Source organism: Oncorhynchus mykiss, chromosome 7 (genome assembly GCF_013265735.2).
Source record: "Oncorhynchus mykiss isolate Arlee chromosome 7, USDA_OmykA_1.1, whole genome shotgun sequence".
Classification (NCBI taxonomy): Eukaryota; Metazoa; Chordata; class Actinopteri; order Salmoniformes; family Salmonidae; genus Oncorhynchus; species Oncorhynchus mykiss.
The window spans coordinates 68769343-68793102 of NC_048571.1; the positions used below are offsets into that span (position 1 = coordinate 68769343).

A 23760-nucleotide genomic window follows, 5' to 3' on the forward strand; every position below is an offset into this window, starting at 1 on the left:
TACATGAGGCTGTGCGTGTTTACAGGAGGCTGTGCGCGTTTACAGGAGCCTGTGCGCGTTTACAGAAGGCTGTGCGCGTTTACAGAAGGCTGTGTGTGTGTGTGTTTACAGGAGGCTGTGAGCGTTAACAGGAGGCTGTGAGCGTTTACAGGAGGCTGTGCGCGTTTACAGGAGGCTGTGCGCGTTTACAGGAGGCTGTGTGTGTGCGTGTACCTTATTCCAGCAGGGTGTTGTTGTGTACTCTGGTGGTCATCATCTATTGAGTCATTACTGTGTGTCCGGCAGGAAGCCTAGTGGTTAAGACTGTTGGGTCATTGACCAAAAGGTTGCTGGTTCGAATCCCCAAGCCAACTATGCGACAAATCTGCCGACGTGCCCTTGAGCAAGGCTCTGAACCCTATTTACTCCCCTAATTTGCTCTAGATAAGTGTCTGCAAAATTACTAAAATGTCAAATGTAAATAACATCAGCAGGCTTGTAAATAGGGCTGGTTCTAACCACCCTGGGCATTTTATCTGTAATGTAACTGGCAGCTCTGTCTGTGTAATTATATTCACCACCTTGCTGCTAACAACAACCTGAGAATGATGACGATATGTTGTGTTAATACTAGAGGTCTTTAATACTAGAGGTCTTTCAACTTTTTGGACCCGTTCTGAAATGGACCTGGGGCTTTCCCACCTGGACCCAATATGCATAAATAAATGTTTTTATATAGAGAGACCTGTTACGAACAGACCAGAGGAAAACTACACCTGTTCCCTATAGACCTGGTTGGATCCAGATCCGGGCCTATCCGAGTGCCAATTTGTGTTAGCTAAAACGGATACAATGATGTCATTATAATGACAACTGTGTACGGGAAGGACCAAGCAGGCATGAGAGACAATTGATTAGGGTGAAGTGCAATTATTAGGAGGTTTATTTTGGCAAACTTAGTTTTTATTACAAAGTTAGAGAAGTCAATAACCATAGTGCATAAAAATAGTAATTAAAGGTCTGTAAATGAATAAAAGTAAAAGTGTGCTAATGCCTCAAAAGTATAACGTAAATGTATAACTGCTGTCTACAGAGTGAGTAACTCAAATGAAGGGTTACCTGTATTCATTACACCAGATTCTGTTGCAAAATGTTTCTTAAATGGAATTAAACGAAGAACCTACAGTTGAAGTCGGAAGTATACATACACCTTAGCCAAATACATTTAAACTCAGTTTTTCACAATTCCTAACATTTAATCCTAGTAAAAATGATGTCTTGAGATGTTGCTTCAATATATCCACATAATTTTCCTGCCTCATGATACCATCTATTTTGTAAAGTGCACCAGTCCCTCCTGCAGCAAAGCAGCCCCACAACATGATGCTTCCATCCCCGTGCTTCACGGCTTGCAAGCCTCCCCCTTTTTCCTCCAAACATAACGATGGTCATTATGGCCAAACAGTTCTATTTTTGTTTCATCAGACCAGAGGACATTTCTCCAAAAAGTATGATCTTTGTCCCCATGTGCAGTTGCAAACCGTAGTCTGGCTTTTTTATGGCGGTTTTGGAGCAGTGGCTTCTTCCTTGCAGAGCGGCCTGTCAGGTTATGTCGATATAGGACTCGTTTTACTGTGGATATAGATACTTTTGTACCTGTTTCCTCCAGCATCCTCACAAGGTACACTCACCAAAGTACATTCATCTCCAGGAGACAGAACGAGTCTCCTCCCTGAGCAGTATGACAGCTGCATGGTCCCATGGTGTTTATGCTTGTGTACTATTGTTTGTGCAGATGAACTTGGTACCATCAGGGGTTTGGAAATTGCTCTCAAGGATGAACCAGAGTTGTGGAGTTCTACAATTTTATTTTCTGAGGTCTTGGCTGATTTCTTTTTAGCTCACAGAATATAACGGCAGTGGCCAGTTCCACATCTCTGAGGCAGGTAGGCTACAAAGACACACATCATTTATCAAGGATCTATAACAAAACATGTTTTGCATTAACATGATAGTTTTAAATATACAGTACCAGTTTTTCACACGTTTGGCATTCTCTCAACCTGCTTAATGAGGTAGTCACATGGAATGCATTTCAATTAACAGGTGTGCCTTGTTAAAACATTATTATTTATTTCCTTCATAATGCATTTGAGCCAATCAGTTGTGTTGTGACAAGGTAGGGGGGTGGTATACAGAAGATTGCCCAATTTGGTTAAAGACGAAGTCCATATTATGGCAAGAACAGATCAAATAAGCAAAGAGAAATGACAGTCCATCATTACCTTAAGACATGAAGGGCAGTCAGTCCGGAAAATGTGAAAGTTTCTTCAAGTGCAGTCGCAAAAAACATGAAGCGCTATGACGAAACTGTCTCTCATAAGGACCGCCACAGGAATGGAAGACCCAGAGTTACCTCTGCTGGAGATGATACGTTCGTTAGAGTGACCAGCCTCAGATATCGGCAATTTACTGCACCTCAAATTGCAGCCCAAATAAATGCTTCACAGAGTTCAAGTAACAGACACGTCTCAACATCAACTGTTCAGAGGAGACTGCGTGAATCAGGCCTTCATGGTCAAATTGCTGCAATGAAACCACTACTAAAGGACACCAATAAGAAGAACAAACTTGCCTGGGCAAAGAAACATGAGCAATGGATATTAGACTGGTGGAATATATATCCTTTGGTCTGATGTGTCCAAATATAAGATTTTTGGTACCAACAAACGTCTCTTTGTGAGACGCAGAGTTGTTGAAAGGATGATCTCTGCATGTGTGGTTCCCACCGTGGAGCATGGAGGAGGAGGTGTGATGGTGCTTTGCTGGTGACACTGTTGTGATTTATTTAGAATTCAATGCACACTTAACCAGCATGGCTACCACAGGCTTATGCAGCAATACGCCAACCCATCTGGTTTGGGCTTAGTGGGACTATCATTTGTTTTTCAACAGGACAATGACCCAAAACACACCTCCAGGCGGTGTAAGGGCTATTTGACCAAGAAGGAGAGTGATGGAGTGCTGCATCAGATGACCTGGCCTCCACAATCCCCCGACCTCAACCCATTTAAGATGGTTTGGGATGAGTTGGACCGCAGAGTAAAGAAAAAGCAGCCAATAAGTGCTCAGCATATGTAGGAACTCCTTCAAGACTGTTGAAAAATCATTCCAGGTGAAGATGGTTGAGAGAATGCCAAGAGTGTGCAAAGCTGTCATCAAGGCAAAGGTTGGCTACATTGAAGAATCCAAAATATAAATATATTTTGATTTGTTTAACATTTTTACATCATCATCATTCCATCATTCCATGTGTGTTAATTCATAGTTTTGATGTCTTCACTATTATTCTACAATGTATAAAATAGTAAAAATAAAGAAAAACTCTTGAACGCTTAAACATATTTCCATGGAAATACATGGGTAGCCATGAAAAAGACCCCCCCCCAATAGTGACCGAGGATCGCTATGGGGCGCAATTGGGCGATGTAGGCTTGTACACAATCGCACCACCTTAGCACACACACACTCTGTCTGTGTGGTTACAGTAGGTTCACGTATGTCAATGGTTTTAGGAACAGCAGAAACATCAGGCAGGATTTAGGCTACCAACTGCCTAGCTAGTTGCTAACTGCCTAGCTAGTCTTGGGTGCAATGATCACGTTCCCGCACTGACTGACTGTGTGGAGGCTCATTGATTTAACGTTACGTTAGCCTACATGCTACACATGCAAAGCTATATTAGCCACGACTTACCGTTCTTTGTGCAGCTTCAAATGTTGAACAAAGTTGGAAATTGTTGCGCCTCCTTGTGTAATTTTCTTCCTGCATGTTTTGCAAGTTGCAATCTGTTTTTTGTTGATACAGCACCGTCTTTATATCCGAAAATAATAATTTGGTGTATCATCTTTCCAAGGGCTCCGACTGTATTCACCCACCGACATTCCTCTGCACTGCCACGCACAACTTTTTCTCAGCTGGCACAATTTGATTGGCTGCTGTCCGATTCAAACTGTAATCCGTTAAATGAAGAGTTGATGAGCTGCAAACTTTTTTTTAATAGCATCATTTTTTATATTTGGGCTTGGAGAGGGTATCAAGTCAGGTCGAGTCTGACTGGAGTCCAAGTCATGTGACTGGAGTCCAAGTCATGTGACTGGAGTCCAAGTCATGTGGCTGGAGTCCAAGTCATGTGACTGGAGTCCAATCATGTGACTGGAGTCCAAGTCATGTGGCTGGAGTCCAAGTCATGTGGCTGGAGTCCAAGTCATGTGACTGGAGTCCAAGTCATGTGACTGGAGTCCAATCATGTGACTGGAGTCCAATCATGTGACTGGAGTCCAAGTCATGTGACTGGAGTCCACACCTCTGTTAAAGGCTACACCAGTCGTATTCTGCGTATGTGACAAATAACGGTTGATTTGATTTTGATATGTTATGAACCCAATATGTTACAAATTGTTGTACTTAAGATCCCAGAGTGCATCTTTAAAGTGCAAAGGTGTATGGCTACATGTGACCATCACAAACTGGTTGCAATCTGGTTTATGTTGTCATTGCCAGCAACTTTACCCACAGAGCTCTATCGATGTGGTACTAATGATTTTCAATTAACTCTGCATCATGTTCCTGTCTTCTGTGTGGTACTGGTAGTGATGTTGGGTTTACTCTCCTCTGTGTGGTACTGGTGGTGATGTTGGGTTTACTCTCCTCTGCGTGGTACTGGTTGTGATGTTGGGTTTACTCTGCTCTGTGTGGTACTGGTGGTGATGTTTGTTTTACTCTCCTCTGTGTGGTAATGGTGGTGATGTTGGGTTTACTCTCCTCTGTGTGGTACTGGTGGTGATGTTGGGTTTACTCTCCTCTGTGTGGTACTGGTGGTGATGTTTGTTTTACTCTCCTCTGTGTGGTACTGGTGGTGATGTTTGTTTTACTCTCCTCTGTGTGGTACTGGTGGTGATGTTGGGTTTACTCTCCTCTGTGTGGTACTGGTGGTGATGTTGGGTTTACTCTCCTCTGTGTGGTACTGGTGGTGATGTTACCTCTCCTCTCCTCTGTGTGGTACTGGTGGTGATGTTACCTCTCCTCTCTTCTGTGTGGTGATGTTGGGCTATCTCTCCTCTTCTGTGTTAATCTACAGGAGGTTTTTCCAGACAGCTCACTTCTATGTGGAGGACAGTAGTTCTCCCAGGGTGGTGGCCAATGAGAACATCCCTGTCATCCCCATCCCAGGTAAGACACACCTTCTTTAACACACCATAACACACATGAGAGCCCAATTCAATCCAACCTGCTTTAGCAATATTTCTGTGTTTACAAACTATTGCCCAACCCCTTCCTGGTAGTTTTTATAGTAGCCACAACCATTCTGTGACCATTCTCTTGTCAATGTTTTTGTCCACACTCTTTAAGTCAAGCCTTTTTCTTTGTTAGTCATCATCTGCTCTTGTTAGGATACATTCTAGTGTGAGTTTCTAGTGTGAGTTTAATACTTTTGAATGGGCCAATCTACTTCAATTTTACTCAGTGGCTTACACCCTGAGTGCATGTAAAAGTGCTTGTGACCTGCTCTATTAGGAGTGATGTGAGAGGGTTCTTCTCTGAGAGAGCAGTGCTGTGTGTAGTGCATAGCGTTCCTTTCAAGAGAGCAGACTCTCAGGGACTCAGAGGGACTATGGCACTACGGCCCAGTTCAAAGCAATGATGGTTAACTTAAAGAACCCAGCTGATGTCTGTATTGACTCTCCATCCATTCTGCTTTGGTCTCTTTTCTCTCTTTCCCCCCACCTTCGCTCGCTCTGTCCCCCTTCCTCGCTCGCTATCTCCCTGTCCCCATTCCTCGCGCGCACGCTCTGTCCCCCTTCCTCGCACGCACGCACGCTCTGTCCCCCTTCCTCGCTCGCTATCTCCCTGTCCCCATTCCTCGCATGCACGCACGTTCTGTCCCCCTTCCTCGCTCGCACGCTCTGTCCCCCTTCCTCGCGCGCACGCTCTGTCCCGCTTCCTCGCGCGCACGCTCTGTCCCCCTTCCTCGCGCGCACGCTCTGTCCCCCTTCCTCGCTCGCTATCTCTCTGTCCCCCTTCCTCGCACGCACGCTCTGTCCCCCTTCCTCGCTCGCTATCTCCCTGTCCCCCTTCCTCGCGCGCACGCTCTGTCCCCCTTCCTCGCTCGCTATCTCCCTGTCCCCCTTCCTCGTGCGCACGCTCTGTCCCCCTTCCTCGCGCGCATGCTCTGTCCCCCTTCCTCGCTCGCTATCTCCCTGTCCCCATTCCTCGCGCGCATGCTCTGTCCCCCTTCCTCGCGCGCACGCTCTGTCCCCCTTCCTCGCTCGCTATCTCCCTGTCCCCCTTCCTCGTGCGCACGCTCTGTCCCCCTTCCTCGCGCGCACGCTCTGTCCCCCTTCCTCGCTCGCTATCTCGCTGTCCCCCTTCCTCGCGCGCACGCTCTGTCCCGCTTCCTCGCGCGCACGCTCTGTCCCCCTTCCTCGCTCGCTATCTCCCTGTCCCGCTTCCTCGCTCGCACGCTCTGTCCCCCTTCCTTGCACGCACGCACGCTCTGTCCCCCTTCCTCGCTCGCTATCTCCCTGTCCCCATTCCTCGCATGCACGCACGTTCTGTCCCCCTTCCTCGCTCGCACGCTCTGTCCCCCTTCCTCGCGCGCACGCTCTGTCCCCCTTCCTCGCGCGCACGCTCTGTCCCCCTTCCTCGCTCGCTATCTCCCTGTCCCGCTTCCTCGCTCGCACGCTCTGTCCCCCTTCCTTGCACGCACGCACGCTCTGTCCCCCTTCCTCGCTCGCTATCTCCCTGTCCCCATTCCTCGCATGCACGCACGTTCTGTCCCCCTTCCTCGCGCGCACGCTCTGTCCCCCTTCCTCGCTCGCTATCTCTCTGTCCCCCTTCCTCGCACGCACGCTCTGTCCCCCTTCCTCGCTCGCTATCTCCCTGTCCCCCTTCCTCGCGCGCACGCTCTGTCCCCCTTCCTCACTCGCTATCTCCCTGTCCCCCTTCCTCCCACGCACGCTCTGTCCCTCTTCCTCGCTCGCTATCTCCCTGTCCCCATTCCTCACGCGCATGCTCTGTCCCCCTTCCTCGCTCGCTATCTCCCTGTCCCCCTTCCTCGCGCGCACGCTCTGTACCCCTTCCTCGCTCGCTATCTCCCTGTCCCCCTTCCTCGTGCGCACGCTCTGTCCCCCTTCCTCGCGCGCACGCTCTGTCCCCCTTCCTCGCTCGCTATCTCCCTGTCCCCCTTCCTCGCACGCACGCTCTGTCCCCCTTCCTCGCTCGCTATCTCCCTGTCCCCCTTCCTCGCGCGCACGCTCTGTCCCGCTTCCTCGCGCGCACGCTGTGTCCCCCTTCCTCGCTCGCTAACTCCCTGTCCACCTTCCTCGCACGCACGCTCTGTCCCCCTTCCTCGCTCGCTATCTCCCTGTCCCCCTTCCTCGCACGCATGCTCTGTCCCCCTTCCTCGCTCGCTATCTCCCTGTCCCCATTCCTCGCGCACACGCTCTGTCCCCCTTCCTCGCTCGCTATCTCCCTGTCCCCCTTCCTCGCGCACACGCTCTGTCCCCCTTCCTCGCTCGCTATCTCCCTGTCCCCCTTCCTCGCACGCACGCTCTGTCCCCCTTCCTCGCTCGCTATCTCCCTGTCCCCCTTCCTCGCGCGCACGCTCTGTCCCCCTTCCTCGCACGCACGCTCTGTCCCCCTTCCTCGCTCGCTATCTCCCTGTCCCCCTTCCTCGCACGCACGCTCTGTCCCCCTTCCTCGCTCGCTATCTCCCTGTCCCCCTTCCTCGCATGCATGCTCTGTCCCCCTTCCTCGCTCGCTATCTCCCTGTCCCCATTCCTCACACGCACGCTCTGTCCCCCTTCCTCGCTCGCTATCTCCCTGTCCCCATTCTCGCGCGCACGCTCTGTCCCCCTTCCTCGCTCGCTATCGCACTGTCCCCATTCCTCGCTCGCTATCTCCCTGTCCCGCTTCCTCGCTCGCATGCTCTGTCCCCCTTCCTCGCGCGCACGCTCTGTCCCCCTTCCTCGCGCGCACGCTCTGTCCCCCTTCCTCGCTCGCTATCTCCCTGTCCCCATTCCTCGCTCGCTATCTCCCTGTCCCCATTCTCGCGCGCACGCTCTGTGCCCCTTCCTCGCTCGCTATCTCACTGTCCCCCTTCCTCGCTCGCTATATCCCTGTCCCCCTTCCTCGCGCGCACGCTCTGTCCCCCTTCCTCGCTCGCTATCTCCCTGTCCCCATTCTCGCGCGCACGCTCTGTCCCCCTTCCTCGCTCGCTATCTCACTGTCCCCCTTCCTCGCTCGCTATATCCCTGTCCCCCTTCCTCGCGCGCACGCTCTGTCCCCCTTCCTCGCTCGCTATCTCCCTGTCCCCCTTCCTCGCGCGCACGCTCTGTCCCCCTTCCTCGCTCGCTATCTCCCTGTCCTCCTTCCTCACACGCACGCTCTGTCCCCCTTCCTCGCTCGCTATCTCCCTGTCCCCCTTCCTCGCGCGCACGCTCTGTCCCCCTTCCTCGCTCGCTATCTCACTGTCCCCATTCCTCGCACGCATGCTCTGTCCCCCACTCCCTCTCTTTTCTCCTCAATGTGGAGACAAACTGCTTCTTTTTGTACAGACAAGTTAATATACCATCTCAGAGAACAGAGTGTTGTGTTTATAGAACTGTGATTGTTGTACAGCGTCTGAAATGCTAAATCCATCCCCCCACTGGACTGTAATGTGAGGGGTTTAATGAGCAGGAAGAAAACGGAGAGGGGGGGTGCATGGAGCCAAAACTCTGACACAGCTGGTCTAGTGTGTTTGCCTGCCTGCACATGAATGTCTTTGTTCCACCTTTCATCACATCCCTTCTCTCCTGAATAAAGGCTAAATGTGTGCACAGCTGCACAGTTCTAGCAAATCCAAATGTGCCCATAGTATTTTAATCAGCTCCATTGATTAGTGTATAAATGGAAGACGGTTGACAAATGGACACTCAAACAGTCCCCCAATCACCTTTAACCATTGAAGTGAGTCAGGGAGTGCCTGTCTGTCAGTGGACCCAGCTGGGAGTGTGTATTGGCTGTAATATCACACACCAGCATCAGCAGACAAACCCAGCAGCTGTTTCGTCTGTCCACACACACACACACACACACACCCTTTGTCCTGATGGCTTTCTCTGTGTGACAGTAGCCTCCCCATCACCTCTCCTCCCTAATGGATAATTTGGGACTGATGTGGCTCATCTGACACAGATGCCACCCCCTCTAAACATCCATATTAGACAATTATGGCTCTTTGTCCGCCAGTGACTGGTCTAGCTGTGGTGTGATTCCCATCGCTCTGTGTGACATGGCTATTCAGTGTTCTTCTCAACATAAACGACAACAAGTCTAGATGTGTCCACACATTCATCCTTTTTATCTGTAAGAATCTCGGTCAAGCATTTCAGTGTGTGATGATGATGATGCGTGACATGTGTTATTCATATCTGTACTACTGGGGTAGTTAATTAGTCTCAGTGGGAGGCTGTGTGGGATGTGCTGATTTAGGATCAGTTTTGCATTTTAGATCACATTGAATGAGATATAATGGACAGGGAGGACCTGATCCTAGAGCAGCACTCCTACTCTGAGACGTTTGGCCCCATATATGTTGTTCTCTGAAAGTGTCTGTTGGAGAGGCAGTGAACGCCTAGCAGATTGCTGGTTCATTTGCAATGCTGTGCCACACTAGAGTAGCGCAGTGGTACGTTGGAAATCTAAGGGATACAGGCTGAAGGGATATTAAAATACCTGCTCTTTCATTTGTCTGTCTGAAATATGGAAGCAGTTACAAACGGAGGGAGGTTCTAGACAGGATATTAATATTGTTATTTACACCTTCACAAAGAATTCACACCCCTGGACTTTTTCCACATTTTGATGTTATAGCCTGAATTTAAAATGGATCTAAATTTAGATTTTGTTTGTGTCAGTGTGTCACACGCTCGGTCACACACTCACTCAATTCAATTCCAGGCGCGTTATTGGCTTGGGAAACATATGTTAACATTGCCAAATAAAGTCACTCTCTCTCTGTCATTGTGAAGAAGTGTGATAGAAAGACACAAATGTGGATATAAGTGTGGTATGTCCACATTTGTGTCTTTCTAAGTGTGGTATGTCCACATTTGTGTCTTTCTAAGTGTGATATGTCCATATTTGTGTCTTTCTAAGTGTGGTATGTCCACATGTGTCTTTCTAAGTGTGGTATGTCCACATTTGTGTCTTTCTAAGTGTGGTATGTCTTCCTACAGATGACATGGATGCCATCCCTGTCAGGCAGTTCATCAAACACATCATGGAACTCTACTCCAACAACTTGCACGGGTTCTCTGAGGAGTTTGAGGTAGGAAGTAACACAATACATTTTGATCTCTCAGCCTTTCTCCGATTGTTGAGGGGGAGTGTGTGTCTGAGTCTATGATATTCAGGTTTATGTTTTCTGTGTGTGTAGTTGTGTACATTACTGCCTATGTCTGTGAGTGTGTAGGTGTGTACAGTACTGCCTATGTTTGTGGAAACACTATGACATGTGTACAGGGCATGTGCAGCATGTATACTGAAAAAATATATAAATACAACGATTTGACTGATTTACAGTTCATTTCAGGAAATCAGTCAATTAAAAGAAATCCATTAGGCCCTAATCTATAGATTTCACATGACTGGGCAGGAGCGCTGCATAGGCCCACCCACTGGGGAGCCAGGCCTAGCCAATCAGAATGAGTTCTTCCCCACAAAAGGGCTTTATTACAGACAGAAATACTCCTCAGTGTCATCAGCAGTCCGGGCGGCTGGTCGTGAAGGAGCCGGATATGGAGCTCCTGGGCTGGTGTGGTTACACGTGGTCTGCGGTTGTGAGGACGGTTGGACGTACTGCCAAATTCTCTAAAACGACATTGGAGGCAGTTTATGAGAGAGAAATTAACATGAAATTATCTGGCAACAGCTCTGGTGGACATTCCTGTAGTCAGCATGCCAATTACATGCTCCCTCAACTTGAGATATCTGTGGCATTGTGTTGTGTGACAAAACTGCACATTTTGGAGTGCCCTTTTTATTTTCCTCAGCACAAGGTGTACCTGTGTAATGATCATGCCGTTTAAACATCTTCTTGATACGCCACACCTCTCAGGTGGTTGGATTATCTTGGAAAAAGAGAAATCCTCACTAACAGGGATGTAAACAAATTTGTGCACAAAATCTGAGAGAAATAAGCTTTTCGTGCGTATGGAACATTTCTGGGATCTTTTATTTCACCTCATGAAACATGGGACCAACACTTTACGTGTTGCTTTTAATATTTTTGTTCAGTGTATTTATACTGAAAGAAGTGTGTGTTGTGGAGCAGATGGCCGAGTGTGAGGCAGGTTAATTAACAGTCTAGTTGCTGGTTGGCTGGACAGGAACACACTGTCTCTGTGATCAGGTGGAGGCTCAAAGCTAACACTTCTCCAGAGGGAACACACTGCACACAGACACACAGACGCACACAGGTGGGCGCAGGTGAACCTACATTGTTCATACTATGTCAATCAAACAGAGTACAGACATACAGCCGCAACACTAGGCTAATTGTCCCAGATGTATGGATTAGAGGTCGACTGATTAATCAGATTGGCCGATTAATTAGGGCCGATTTCAAGTTTTCATAACAATCACAGAAATCGGTATTTTTGGGCGCTGATTTGCCTATTTTTTTATTATTTTTTTAATACTAATTTAACCAGGCAAGTCAGTTAAGAACATTCTTATTTTCAATGACGGCCTAGGAACGGTGGGTTAACTGCCTTGTTCAGGGGCAGAACGACAGATTTTCACCTTGTCAGCTCGGGGGATCCAATCTTGCAACCTTACAGTTAACTAGTCCAACGCAATAACGACCTGCCTCTCTCTCGTTGCACTCCACAAGGAGACTGCCTGTTACGCGAATGCAGTAAGCCAAAAAACAATCAATCATAATCACTAGTTAACTACACATGGTTGATTATATTACTAGACATTATCTAGCGTGTCCTGCGTTGCATATAATCTGACTGAGCATACAAGCATACAAGTATCTAAGTATCTGACTGAGCGGTGGTAGGCAGAAGCAGGCGCGTAAACATTCATTCAAACAGCACTTTTGTGCGTTTTGCCAGCAGCTCTTCGTTGTGCGTCAAGCATTGCGCCGTTTATGACTTCAAGCCTATCAACTCCCGAGATGAGACTGGTGTAACCGAAGTGAAATGGCTGGCTAGTTAGTGCGCGCTAATAGCATTTCAAACGTCACTCGCTCTGAGCCTTGGGATGGTTGTTTCCCTTGCTCTGCATGGGTAACGCTGCTTCGATGGTGGCTGTTATCGTTGTGTTGCTGGTTCGAGCTCAGGGAGGAGCGAGGAGAGGGACGGAAGCTATACTGTTACACTGGCAATACTAAAGTGCCTATAAGAGCATACAATAGTCATAGGTTAATGAAATACAAATGGTATAGAGGGAAATAGTCCTATAAGTCCTATAATAACTACAACCTAAAACTTTTTACCTGGGAATATTGAAGACTCATGTTAAAAGGAACCACCAGCATATGTTCTCATGTTCTGAGCAAGGAACTGAAACGTTAGCTTTCTTACATAGCACATATTGCACTTTTACTTTCTTCTCCAACACTTTGTTTTTGCATTATGTAAACCAAATTGAACATGTTTCATTATTTACATGAGGCTAAATAGATTTTATTGATGTATTATATTAAGTTAAAATAAGTGTTCATTCAGTATTGTTGTAATTGTTATTATTACAAATAAATAAATAAATCGTCCGATTAATCGGTACGGCTTTTTGGTCCTCCAATAATCGGTATCGGCGTTGAAAAATCATAATCGGTCGACCTCTAGTATGGATACACACACAACTATACAAACCGTATGATAATAATATATTTCAAACATATCAGACCATTTGATATTAACTGATCAGACCATTTGCTGTTTGAAAAATAAATAGTTTTCTTCCCCTCTTGACCTCTCTCTCCCTAGGAGGTTCAGCGTTGTACGGTGGACCTTAAGATCACTGCAGAACATTCCAATCATCCTGACAACAAGCACAAAAACAGATACATCAACATCGTGGCCTGTAAGTCAACACTGACAGCCTGTTATATTCATGTGTGATGTTAAAAAGGCAATGCAGAATGAGACTAATATTCCTTTCATCTATCTCCCAGACGATCACAGTAGGGTGAAGTTACGACCCCTGGCTGGCAAGGATGCTAAACACAGTGACTACATGAACGCTAACTATGTAGATGTAGGTCAACCAACTGCTTTAGATGGATTTAGTTGCTATTCTAAGTGTTTTTATGTATGCTGTGTTCTCTGTCATTATATATGCTCTGGTACTCACCTTATGTGTACTGTACTTGCACTCTGTGTGAGTGTACTGCTGTCACTCAGCCCCTCGTCTCCTCTCAACAGGGTTACAACCATCCCAAGGCCTACATCGCCGCCCAGGGCCCTCTCAAGTCCACGTTTGAGGACTTCTGGAGGATGGTGTGGGAACAGAACACCGGTATCATCGTCATGATCACCAACCTGGTAGAGAAAGGAAGGGTAGGTGGTCTCTCTCTGACTGTTGGTGTTGCTGTTGTCTTTCACAATGAATGATATACAGCTAGCTTTTAAAGAGCGTATCATATTGTTGTTTGACAGGGAAGTTAAGATTAATACTGTTGTCTTTTTCAGAGAAGATTAGATTAATACTGTTGTCTTTCACAGAGAAGATTATATTAATACTGTTGTCTTTTTCAGAGAAGATTAGATTAATACTGTTGTCTTTTTCAGAGAAGATTAGATTAATACTGTTGTCTTTTTCAGAGAAGATTAGATTAATACTGTTGTCTTTCACAGAGAAAATGTGACCAATACTGGCCCACAGAGAGCAGTGAGGAGTATGGCAACATTGTGGTGACTCTAAAGAGTACTAAAGTTCACGCCTGTTACACACTGAGACAATTCCTCATACGGAACACCAAAGTCAAAAAGGTATGTCCCAGTGCTACAATACCCGTACAGTACGTCTACAGTACTACTGAGATGTTTGTCCATAGTGCTTGTGTTGGGGACACCTCCGCTTAGGGCTGCTTTCCCCAGACACACATTAAACCGAGTCCTGGATAAAATCACTAAGAATCATGTTCAATAGAAATCCTCCATTGAAATTGTTTTTGGACTAGGCCTAAGGAAATTGTTTTTGGACTAGGCCTAAGGAAATTGTTTTTGGACTAGGCCTAAGGAAATTGTTTTTGGACTAGGCCTAAGGAAATTGTTTTTGGACTAGGCCTAAGGAAATTGTTTTTGGACTAGGCCTTAAGAAATTGTTTTTGGACTAGGCCTAAGGAAATTGTTTTTGGACTAGGCCTAAGGAAATTGTTTTTGGACTAGGCCTAAGGAAATTGTTTTTGGACTAGGCCTAAGGAAATTGTTTTTGGACTAGGCCTAAGGAAATTGTTTTTGGACTAGGCCTAAGGAAATTGTTTTTGGACTAGGCCTAAGGAAATTGTTTTTGGACTAGGCCTTAAGAAATTGTTTTTGGACTAGGCCTAAGGAAATTGTTTTTGGACTAGGCCTAAAGAATTTGTTTTTGGACTAGGCCTAAGGAAATTGTTTTTGGACTAGGCCTAAGGAAATTTTTTTTGGACTAGGCCTAAAGAAATTGTTTTTGGACTAGGCCTAAGGAAATTGATTTTGGACTAGGCCTAAGGAAATTGGCCCTTTAGCCAGCAGGTCTTCCCTTGTGTGCCTTGTTCTTTCATATCTGCCAAGTGGACATACTCCTGCCAGTTCAATCTTAAATGTCATCCATGTTGTTTCAGGGTCAGAAGGGCAACCCGAAGGGGCGTCAGAACGAGCGGATGGTGATCCAATATCACTACACCCAGTGGCCTGACATGGGCGTTCCGGAATACACCCTACCTGTCCTCACCTTTATAGGGCGCTCCTCTGCAGCACGCGCACCTGGCATGGGCCCTGTCCTAGTGCACTGCAGGTACAATAGCTCTCTCGAAAAAATTATGTTCTCTAAACATGGATTCTGCCCATGTTTACTGCAGAGAGGGCGATGCTCTATCCTAGTGCACAAAATCATCTTCCTCATCATAAGAAGTAATCAGAAACACCACTACTTTTCATTGATGTCTCGTCTACGATCAGTAATACAGCTCCTTCTATGGGTCTCCTGTGGTAGTTAGTAGGTAACATGTGTTTTGGTTGTATAGTGCTGGAGTCGGGAGGACGGGTACGTACATCGTCCTCGACAGCATGCTGCAGCAGATCAAAGACAAAAGCACAGTCAACGTCTGGGGCTTTCTCAAACACATCCGCACACAACGCAACTACCTGGTCCAGACAGAGGTGTGTGTGTTTGTGTGTGTGACAAATGACACCTCCGATAAACCTACAAAGTTCATACAGCTACAGTAACTGCCGAAGAGAATGTCATCTCCTACACAATGTTACACTAGCTAGAGAGATCTTCTCCATAAGCTCAGTGGTTCTCTCCAGTCTAATTCCTCCTCCCTCTGCCCTTCCCCTTGGACTATAGGAGCAGTATGTGTTCATCCATGATGCCCTGATGGAGGCCATCCTGGGCAGTGAGACAGAGGTACCCGCCTGGCAGCTCCATGGTTACGTCAACAGCATCCTCACCCCCGGCCTGGGGGGCCGCACCCGCCTCGACAAGCAGTTCAGGGTATGATGAACCCCAGCCTCCTTTGGTGTAACATAATGTAGTTCGTACTGTATGTCTTTCAAACTATAAGGAATAGAGCCTTTTAGAGACTCCATAATTGAAGGACTACAGTGTACTGAACACTGTAATACATGTCACATACACGCATAATAAACATTAAACCCGTTCGTGGTGAGATTTTTCTATCTCACAGCACGGTCTTGCTACCTCTATCTCTCCAGCTGCTGACCCAGAGTAACGGCAGCTTCGTGGAGTGTTTCAGCGCCCAGAAAGACTGCAACAAGGAGAAGAACCGCAACTCCTCAGTAGTTCCATGTGAGGACAGTATTTCTATAGATACTATCCTAGGCTACATTATCAATTACTCTGTCAATTCTCCATCATCTACTGCACTGAGTGAGATAATGAGGTGTCATGCTTTGCCAGTTCACCCGAGACATTATAGACAGAGTTTGAGTTTATTTACCCAGCCATGTTATTATGCCATAGGGAAAGTGCTTTAGTTGCCACAGCAAAAATTACTGTATGTTCATTATTATCTAGTACTGTATCATGGCACCCTAACGCCATGGGTGTGATTGAATGCATGTATTTTTTCTCCCGCTCTAGCGGAACGAGCTCGCGTAGGACTGGCCCCTCTCCCTGGAATGAAAGGCACAGACTATATCAATGCCTCCTACATAATGGTATGATACTGCTATACCGCACACACCACACAATGCTCACCACACACACTATGTCTAATGATATCTTCTGTTCCCTTGATGATTATAATTACTCTGCATTTCAAACTGTTATTGTGTGAAGCCTCTTACTGAATAATAGTCAATTATTTATTATAAGGAATAATTAATACTGAGAAATTGAGACAAGTGCCTGTACACAGTACTCATCACATTCCGACCGTAACTTTTTAAAACTCATTTAGATCAAATGTAAAACCTAACGGACACAATAGACACAAAACCCAACAGACACCTTCTGATGTTTAGACAACATAAAAGTAATTGGGTAATCATGTTATAGAAGATTTTCTGAGTTGTTGACTATGTATGAGTGCTTACATATTGATCTTCAACCATGGGCCACGCAGGGTTACTACAGGAGTAATGAGTTCATCATCACCCAGCATCCTTTACCCCACACCACCACAGACTTCTGGAGAATGATCTGGGACCACAATGCCCAAGTCATCGTCATGCTTGCAGACAACCATGGTTTGGTGAGTAGCGTAGCTGGCCAGAAGGTTACAACATTTAGTCAAGTAGCGCTCTACTGTTCTCGCCTGGTTACACACACATACATTACACACATCTAACCTGTATGTCTGCTGTATGTGTATTTAGGCTGAGGATGAGTTTGTGTACTGGCCGAGCAGAGAGGAGGCAATGAACTGCCTAGCTTTCACCGTCACCCTGATCAGCAAGGACAGACTGTGTCTCTCCAACGAAGAACAGATCATCATCCACGACTTCATCTTGGAGGCCACGCAGGTACAGTAACCCTTCAGCTTTGACCTTTCACAAGGAAACTCTCACCTGTGTGAGTGTATAAAACCCTCTCAGACCCTGTCATACTGTAACGGGATTCTTCTGGTGAAGGAGAGGCGGACCAAAATGCAGCGTGGTTATAATTCAAGGTTCTTTAATAAAGAAACTATACATGAATAAACTACAAAAACAAGAACCGTGAAAACCCAAAACAGTCCCGTGTGGTACAAATACTGACACAGGAGACAACCACCCACAAAACCCAACACAAACCAGGCTACCTAAATATGGTTCCCAATCAGAGACAATGGCTAACACCTGCCTCTGATTGAGAACCATATCAGGCCAAACATAGAAATAGACAAACTAGACACACAACATAGAATGCCCCCTCAGATCACACCCTGACCAAACAAAACATACAAACATACAAAGCAAACTATGGTCAGGGTGTGACACATACAGTGGGGCAAAAAGGTATTTAGTCAGCCACCAATTGTCAGCCACTTAAAAAGATGAGAGAGGCCTGTAATTTTCATCATAGGTACACTTCAACTATGACGGACAAAATGAGAAAAAACAATCCAGAAAATCACATTGTAGGATTTTTAATGAATTTATTTGCAAATTATGGTGGAAAATATGTATTAGGTCACCTACAAACAAGCAAGATTTCTGTCTCTCACAGACCTGTAACTTCTTCTTTAAGAGGCTCCTCTGTCCTCCACTCGTTACCTGTATTAATGGCACCTGTTTAAACTTGTTATCAGTATAAAAGACACCTGTCCATAACCTCAAACAGTCACACTCCAAACTCCACTATGGCCAAGACCAAAGAGCTGTCAAAGGACACCAGAAACAAAATTGTAGACCTGCACCAGGCTGGGAAGACTGAATCTGCAATAGGTAAGCAGCTTGGTTTGAAGAAATCAACTGTGGGAGCAATTATTAGGAAATGGAAGACATACAAGACCACTGATAATCTCCCTCGATCTGGGGCTCCACGCAAGATCTCACCCCGTGGGGTCAAAATGATCACAAGAACAGTGAGCAAAAATCCCAGAACCACACGGGGGGACCTAGTGAATGACCAGCAGAGAGCTGGGACCAAAGTAACAAAGCCTACCATCAGTAACACACTACGCCGCCAGGGACTCAAATCCTGCAGTGCCAGACGTGTCCCCCTGCTTAAGCAGTACATGTCCAGGACCGTCTGAAGTTTGCTAGAGAGCATTTGGATGATCCAGAAGAAGATTGGGACAATGTCATATGGTCAGATGAAACCAAAATATAACTTTTTGGTAAAAACTCAACTCGTCGTGTTTGGAGGACAAAGAATGCTGAGTTGCATCCAAAGAACACCATACCTACTGTGAAGCATGGGGGTGGAAACATCATGCTTTGGAGCTGTTTTTCTGCAAAGGGACCAGGACGACTGATCCGTGTAAAGTAAAGAATGAATGGGGCCATGTATCGTGAGATTTTGAGTGAAAACCTCCTTCCATCAGCAAGGGCATTGAAGATTAAACGTGGCTGGGTCTTTCAGCATGACAATGATCCCAAACACACCGCCCGGGCAACGAAGGAGTGGCTTCGTAAGAAGCATTTCAAGGTCCTGGAGTGGCCTAGCCAGTCTCCAGATCTCAACCCCATAGAAAATCTTTGGAGGGAGTTGAAAGTCCGTGTTGCCCAGCAACAGCCCCAAAACATCACTGCTCTAGAGGAGATCTGCATGGAGGAATGGGCCAAAATACCAGCAACAGTGTGTGAAGACTTACAGAAAACGTTTTACCTCTGTCATCGCCAACAAAGGGTATATAACAAAGTATTGAAATAAACTTTTGTTATTGACCAAATACTTATTTTCCACCATAATTTGCAAATAAATTCATTAAAAATCCTACAATGTGATTTTCTGGATTTGTTTTCCTCATTTTGTCTGTCATAGTTGAAGTGTACCTATGATGAAAATTACTGGCCTCTCTCATCTTTTTAAGTGGGAGAACTTGCACAATTGGTGGCTGACTAAATACTTTTTCGCCCCACTGTACCTGTACGCAGATGGCAGGGCCATGTGTGTCCCAGAGTGATCCTTCAAGCTATATATGAAAGGTAGTATTTGAATACATTTAGAAGTTAATTATTCCCATTAATACAAACTAAGTGTCATCAGATGGGCTTTAGCTAAAGCTATAGTGCTGGCCTGAGGTAGTGGTACTGTATATTCAGTGTCCTAGCTGTCTGTCTTGTCTAATATCTCTCCCTCTAACAGGATGACTATGTCCTGGAGGTGAGACATTTCCAGTGCCCTAAATGGCCCAACCCCGATGCCCCTCTCAGCGGTACCTTTGAGCTCATCAACGTCATCAAAGAGGAGGCTATGACCCGAGACGGACCCACCATTATACACGATGAGTAAGTGTGTGTGTCGGCATGCATGTATTGGTATATCAGGAGTGTGTTAACATGTCCCTCCATGTCCCTGGTAGATTTGGGGCAGTGTCTGCAGGGACTCTGTGTGCCCTCACCACCTTGTCTCAGCAGTTGGAGAGTGAAGGGGCTGTGGATGTCTATCAGGTGGCTAAGATGATCAACCTCATGAGGCCGGGAGTCTTCACAGACATAGTGAGTTCACCCATGACCCAGCCAGGAGGATTGGTGCTGTCAGGCTTCAATAATCGCTAATAAGCAATAACTTTTTTAAATTAAGCAAAATCTCCAATCGGTCATAGGAATAGATATCACTTGGTGGTTGTCATTGCTCATTCTGACATGTCAACAATCTTAGAATAGACCTAGAAGTATCATTTAAAGTTGTAACATTTGTCTCTCTGTCTTCCTCTCTCCCTGTGCGTCTGTCTCCAGGAGCAGTACCAGTACCTGTACAAGGCCATGCTGAGCCTGGTGAGCAGCAGAGACAGTGGGATCAGCCCCATCTACATGGACACTAATGGAGTGGTGGTCATCATTGACCAATCAGATCCTGCTGAGAGCATGGAGTCGCTGGTCTGACTGGTCTCTGATATGACTGGTCTGACTGGTTACTGGTCTGACTGACCACACCATCATCCGAAGGCACTTAATTTGTACAACTCTGAGGAACAAAGAGAACTTTGGCGGACTTTCCTTGAGGCCTTTTTAGCCAGAAATATTGGTTAAATGAATAACCTGATTACCTTTTTTACACTGATATAAACTTTTTTGATATTTATTTTTTTCTTCATAATTGTTGGTCTTAATTGTTATCCTGCTGAGAGTTGTTAACTGTTACATTGTTTCACGTGAGGAAAAAGAAAGCGCCTCTGTCCAGTTTACACGACACTGTCGGTGTTACTGCCTAAAACCCCGTTAGATAATACAGTACCATTAACGAGACCCTGGCTCCACTGTACTCTACACTCATTGGATCTCTTTGGATTGTGGCAAAGAACAGACTTTAGCTTCAATGAATGAAGAATGAGGACCAAGGACAACCCTGAAGGTCAACATGATCCAGTCCAATAGATTTCTCAATACAGATTATCAGAGTTCAGTGTATGACAGTACAGCTCACTTAACAAGCATTGCAACACTATCATCTGGTCAACTCTTCGGTGAGACTTTATTGTCATAGCCGTCTGTAGATGCTCTACAGATTTACCCGTAAGATTTAAACTCTACTAGCCCTAACCCTAATCCTAAATCCTAAATTTAACCCTTACCCTAAACCTTATTCTATACCTGACTCTGACCGTAACCTTAGCAAGCAGTTGCTTATCAACAGATTGTTTGTTGATGGTATGCCCATCTGTAGTCCATCTGTAGATGCTCTATCAGGACTATCCAAATAAAGTATACCCAACGCTCCTTATTCAGTAAAACCCACCTCATCCCAGGAGCATTTATAATCTGTAGATTATACATACTATTCCTTTATTACCCAAATATCTCCATTCTATTTGTAAATTGTACCCATTACTTAGATTTTTTTAAAGTGGTATTACAACAACTACTGTGAACATTCATTGCTTTATATTATGATTTCTATTGTTTTGTAATCCATATGACTATATACTTGATCATATTAAGCAGCTGGTTTTGTATACTCTGTCATTTCTCCTCTCGCCTTGTGTGGATTGGTGCTTGGACACACTGAGACCCATATTGTCAATTTTGTTTTAATAAATTATACTAGTTAGTTTCTAAACCCAGGTCTACATGTGACTCGTCTGGCATCAATTGTTCCATTACAACGGAGTTTACGTCATATTAAACATGGCTTTCATTTTACCATATGAATGGATTCTTGGTCTAAACATAATCTGGAGGGTGAAGTGTTTTACTGTCATTATAACCAACGACATGGTTGAAAATTGCAACAAAGTTGTTTGCCCAAAATGTAAACAAGTGTCACATGAAGCTTTTATCCTAAAAAACAGTCCAATGTGTCAGTCCATACTGTTCCATGTTGTTTTACCTGGGCTAAAATAGGTTGTTTTTATCTAACGCCTACACCAAACCACAATATCTACTTTACCCATCTATACTGTATCCTGTAGCTGTACCCTGTACTGATACATACATCTACTTTACCCATCTATACTGTATCCTGTAGCTGTACCCTGTACTGATACATACATCTACTTTACCCATCTATACTGTATCCTGTAGCTGTACCCTGTACTGATACATACATGCTGTATTTTCCTATTTGTTCCTATGTTTTGCTCTTCTCTCTCAACGAGTATCTTGTTAAATGAAGTCACAACTCTCCAACATTTGAAGAAAAGTCCTGACTTACTATCAATCAATCAATCAAATTTATTTTATATAGCCCTTCGTACATCAGCTGATATCTCAAAGTGCTGTACAGAAACCCAGCCTAAAACCCCAAACAGCAAGCAATGCAGGTGAAGAAGCACGGTGGCTAGGAAAAACTCCCTAGAAAGGCCAAAACCTAGGAAGAAACCTAGAGAGGAACCAGGCTATGTGGGGTGGCCAGTCCTCTTCTGGCTGTGCCGGGTGGAGATTATAACAAAACATGGTCAAGATGTTCAAATGTTCATAAATGACCAGCATGGTCGAATAATAATAAGGCAGAATAGTTGAAACTGGAGCAGCAGCACAGTCAGGTGGACTGGGGACAGCAAGGAGTCATCATGTCAGGTATTCCTGGGGCATGGTCCTAGGGCTCAGGTCCTCCGAGAGAGAGAAAGAAAGAGAGAATTAGAGAGAGCATATGTGGGATGGCCAGTCCTCTTCTGGCTGTGCCGGGTGGAGATTATAACAGAACATGGCCAAGATGTTCAAATGTTCATAAATGATCAGCATGGTCGAATAATAATAAGGCAGAACAGTTGAAACTGGAGCAGCAGCACAGCCAGGTGGACTGGGGACAGCAAGGAGTCATCATGTCAGGTAGTCCTGGGGCATGGTCCTAGGGCTCAGGTCCTCCGAGAAAGAGAAAGAGAGAAGGAGAGAATTAGAGAACGCACACTTAGATTCACACAGGACACCGAATAGGACAGGAGAAGTACTCCAGATATAACAAACTGACCCTAGCCCCCCGACACATAAACTACTGCAGCATAAATACTGGAGGCTGAGACAGGAGGCTGAGACTATGGCTGCATTTACACAGGCCGCCTAACTCTTTTGACCAATCCTAGATTTTTTTTTACATCAGATCTTTTTCAGATCTGATTGGTCGAAAGACCAATTAGTGAAAAAAATATCAGAATAGCACTGCCTGTGTAAACACAGCCTACATGCTCATTTGTCACGAAATGGTTATTGGTAGCAAAAAAATGTTTTTGCCTGTAACTATTATTCTTATTATTATTAACTTTATGCTTTATACATATTTCATTTATAACATTAGTGTAATTTGCTATTTCAAGGTCATGTACATATTTACTTCAAGGACCAATCTTCTTGGAAGTTATAATCTATGCTGTGTGATCATCATAGACCTTTATATTTTCATATTAAGCTTTTTTCTTTAACATTATCCTACTCTCACTCATTGCATTTGTGGAGAGTATGTAGGAATTAAGGGCTCTATTCAATCTGTGTCGCAGAAGTTCAGCGTTACAACTTGATAGAAATTTAAAGGCAATGTCCCTGCGTTAGCGGAGACTGCATTCACGTAAACACTGCATTTCGGAAATTACCTTTACATTTCTATAACGCAATCTGTAACGCTTCAGCGAATAGAGCCCCAAGGCTCCAAATAAACAAGTAGACCGACATCACATTCCAGCACAAGTCCATTACTGCATCTAAAATAGCACCCTATTCTCTATATAGCGCCATACTTTTGGGCTCCTGAGTGGCGCAGCATTCTAAGGCACTGCATCTCAGTGCTAGAGGCGTCACTACAAACTCTGGTTCGATTCCAGGCTGTATCACAACCGGCCGTGATTGGGAGTCCCATAGGGGTTTTGTTCTTAGCTGACTTGCCTAGTTCAATAGAGGTTAAATAAAATAAAATACTTTTGGTGAAAAAGAGTGCACTATATAGGGAATAAGGTACCATGATTATTTTTTTGTTCTG

General features: G+C 45.4%; 1 protein-coding gene across 2 annotated transcripts in view; it reads left to right on the plus strand.

Annotated features, from left to right (window-relative positions):
* Nucleotides 1-21499, plus strand: part of LOC110528344 (receptor-type tyrosine-protein phosphatase gamma) — a 222085-nt gene extending 200586 nt beyond the window's left edge. For both annotated transcript variants that reach the window (XM_036983923.1, XM_036983922.1), the window contains exons 14-29: nucleotides 5120-5211; nucleotides 10263-10354; nucleotides 13026-13122; nucleotides 13214-13296; nucleotides 13464-13598; nucleotides 13896-14030; nucleotides 14861-15033; nucleotides 15263-15398; nucleotides 15589-15735; nucleotides 15957-16050; nucleotides 16345-16421; nucleotides 16829-16957; nucleotides 17082-17228; nucleotides 19498-19640; nucleotides 19715-19850; nucleotides 20091-21499. In XM_036983923.1, coding sequence (XP_036839818.1) covers nucleotides 5120-5211; nucleotides 10263-10354; nucleotides 13026-13122; nucleotides 13214-13296; nucleotides 13464-13598; nucleotides 13896-14030; nucleotides 14861-15033; nucleotides 15263-15398; nucleotides 15589-15735; nucleotides 15957-16050; nucleotides 16345-16421; nucleotides 16829-16957; nucleotides 17082-17228; nucleotides 19498-19640; nucleotides 19715-19850; nucleotides 20091-20237 — 1963 coding nt within the window. In that variant the 3' untranslated portion in view covers nucleotides 20238-21499. The remainder of the gene's footprint in view (nucleotides 1-5119; nucleotides 5212-10262; nucleotides 10355-13025; nucleotides 13123-13213; nucleotides 13297-13463; nucleotides 13599-13895; nucleotides 14031-14860; nucleotides 15034-15262; nucleotides 15399-15588; nucleotides 15736-15956; nucleotides 16051-16344; nucleotides 16422-16828; nucleotides 16958-17081; nucleotides 17229-19497; nucleotides 19641-19714; nucleotides 19851-20090) is intronic.
* The last annotated feature ends 2261 nt before the right edge of the window (nucleotides 21500-23760 follow it).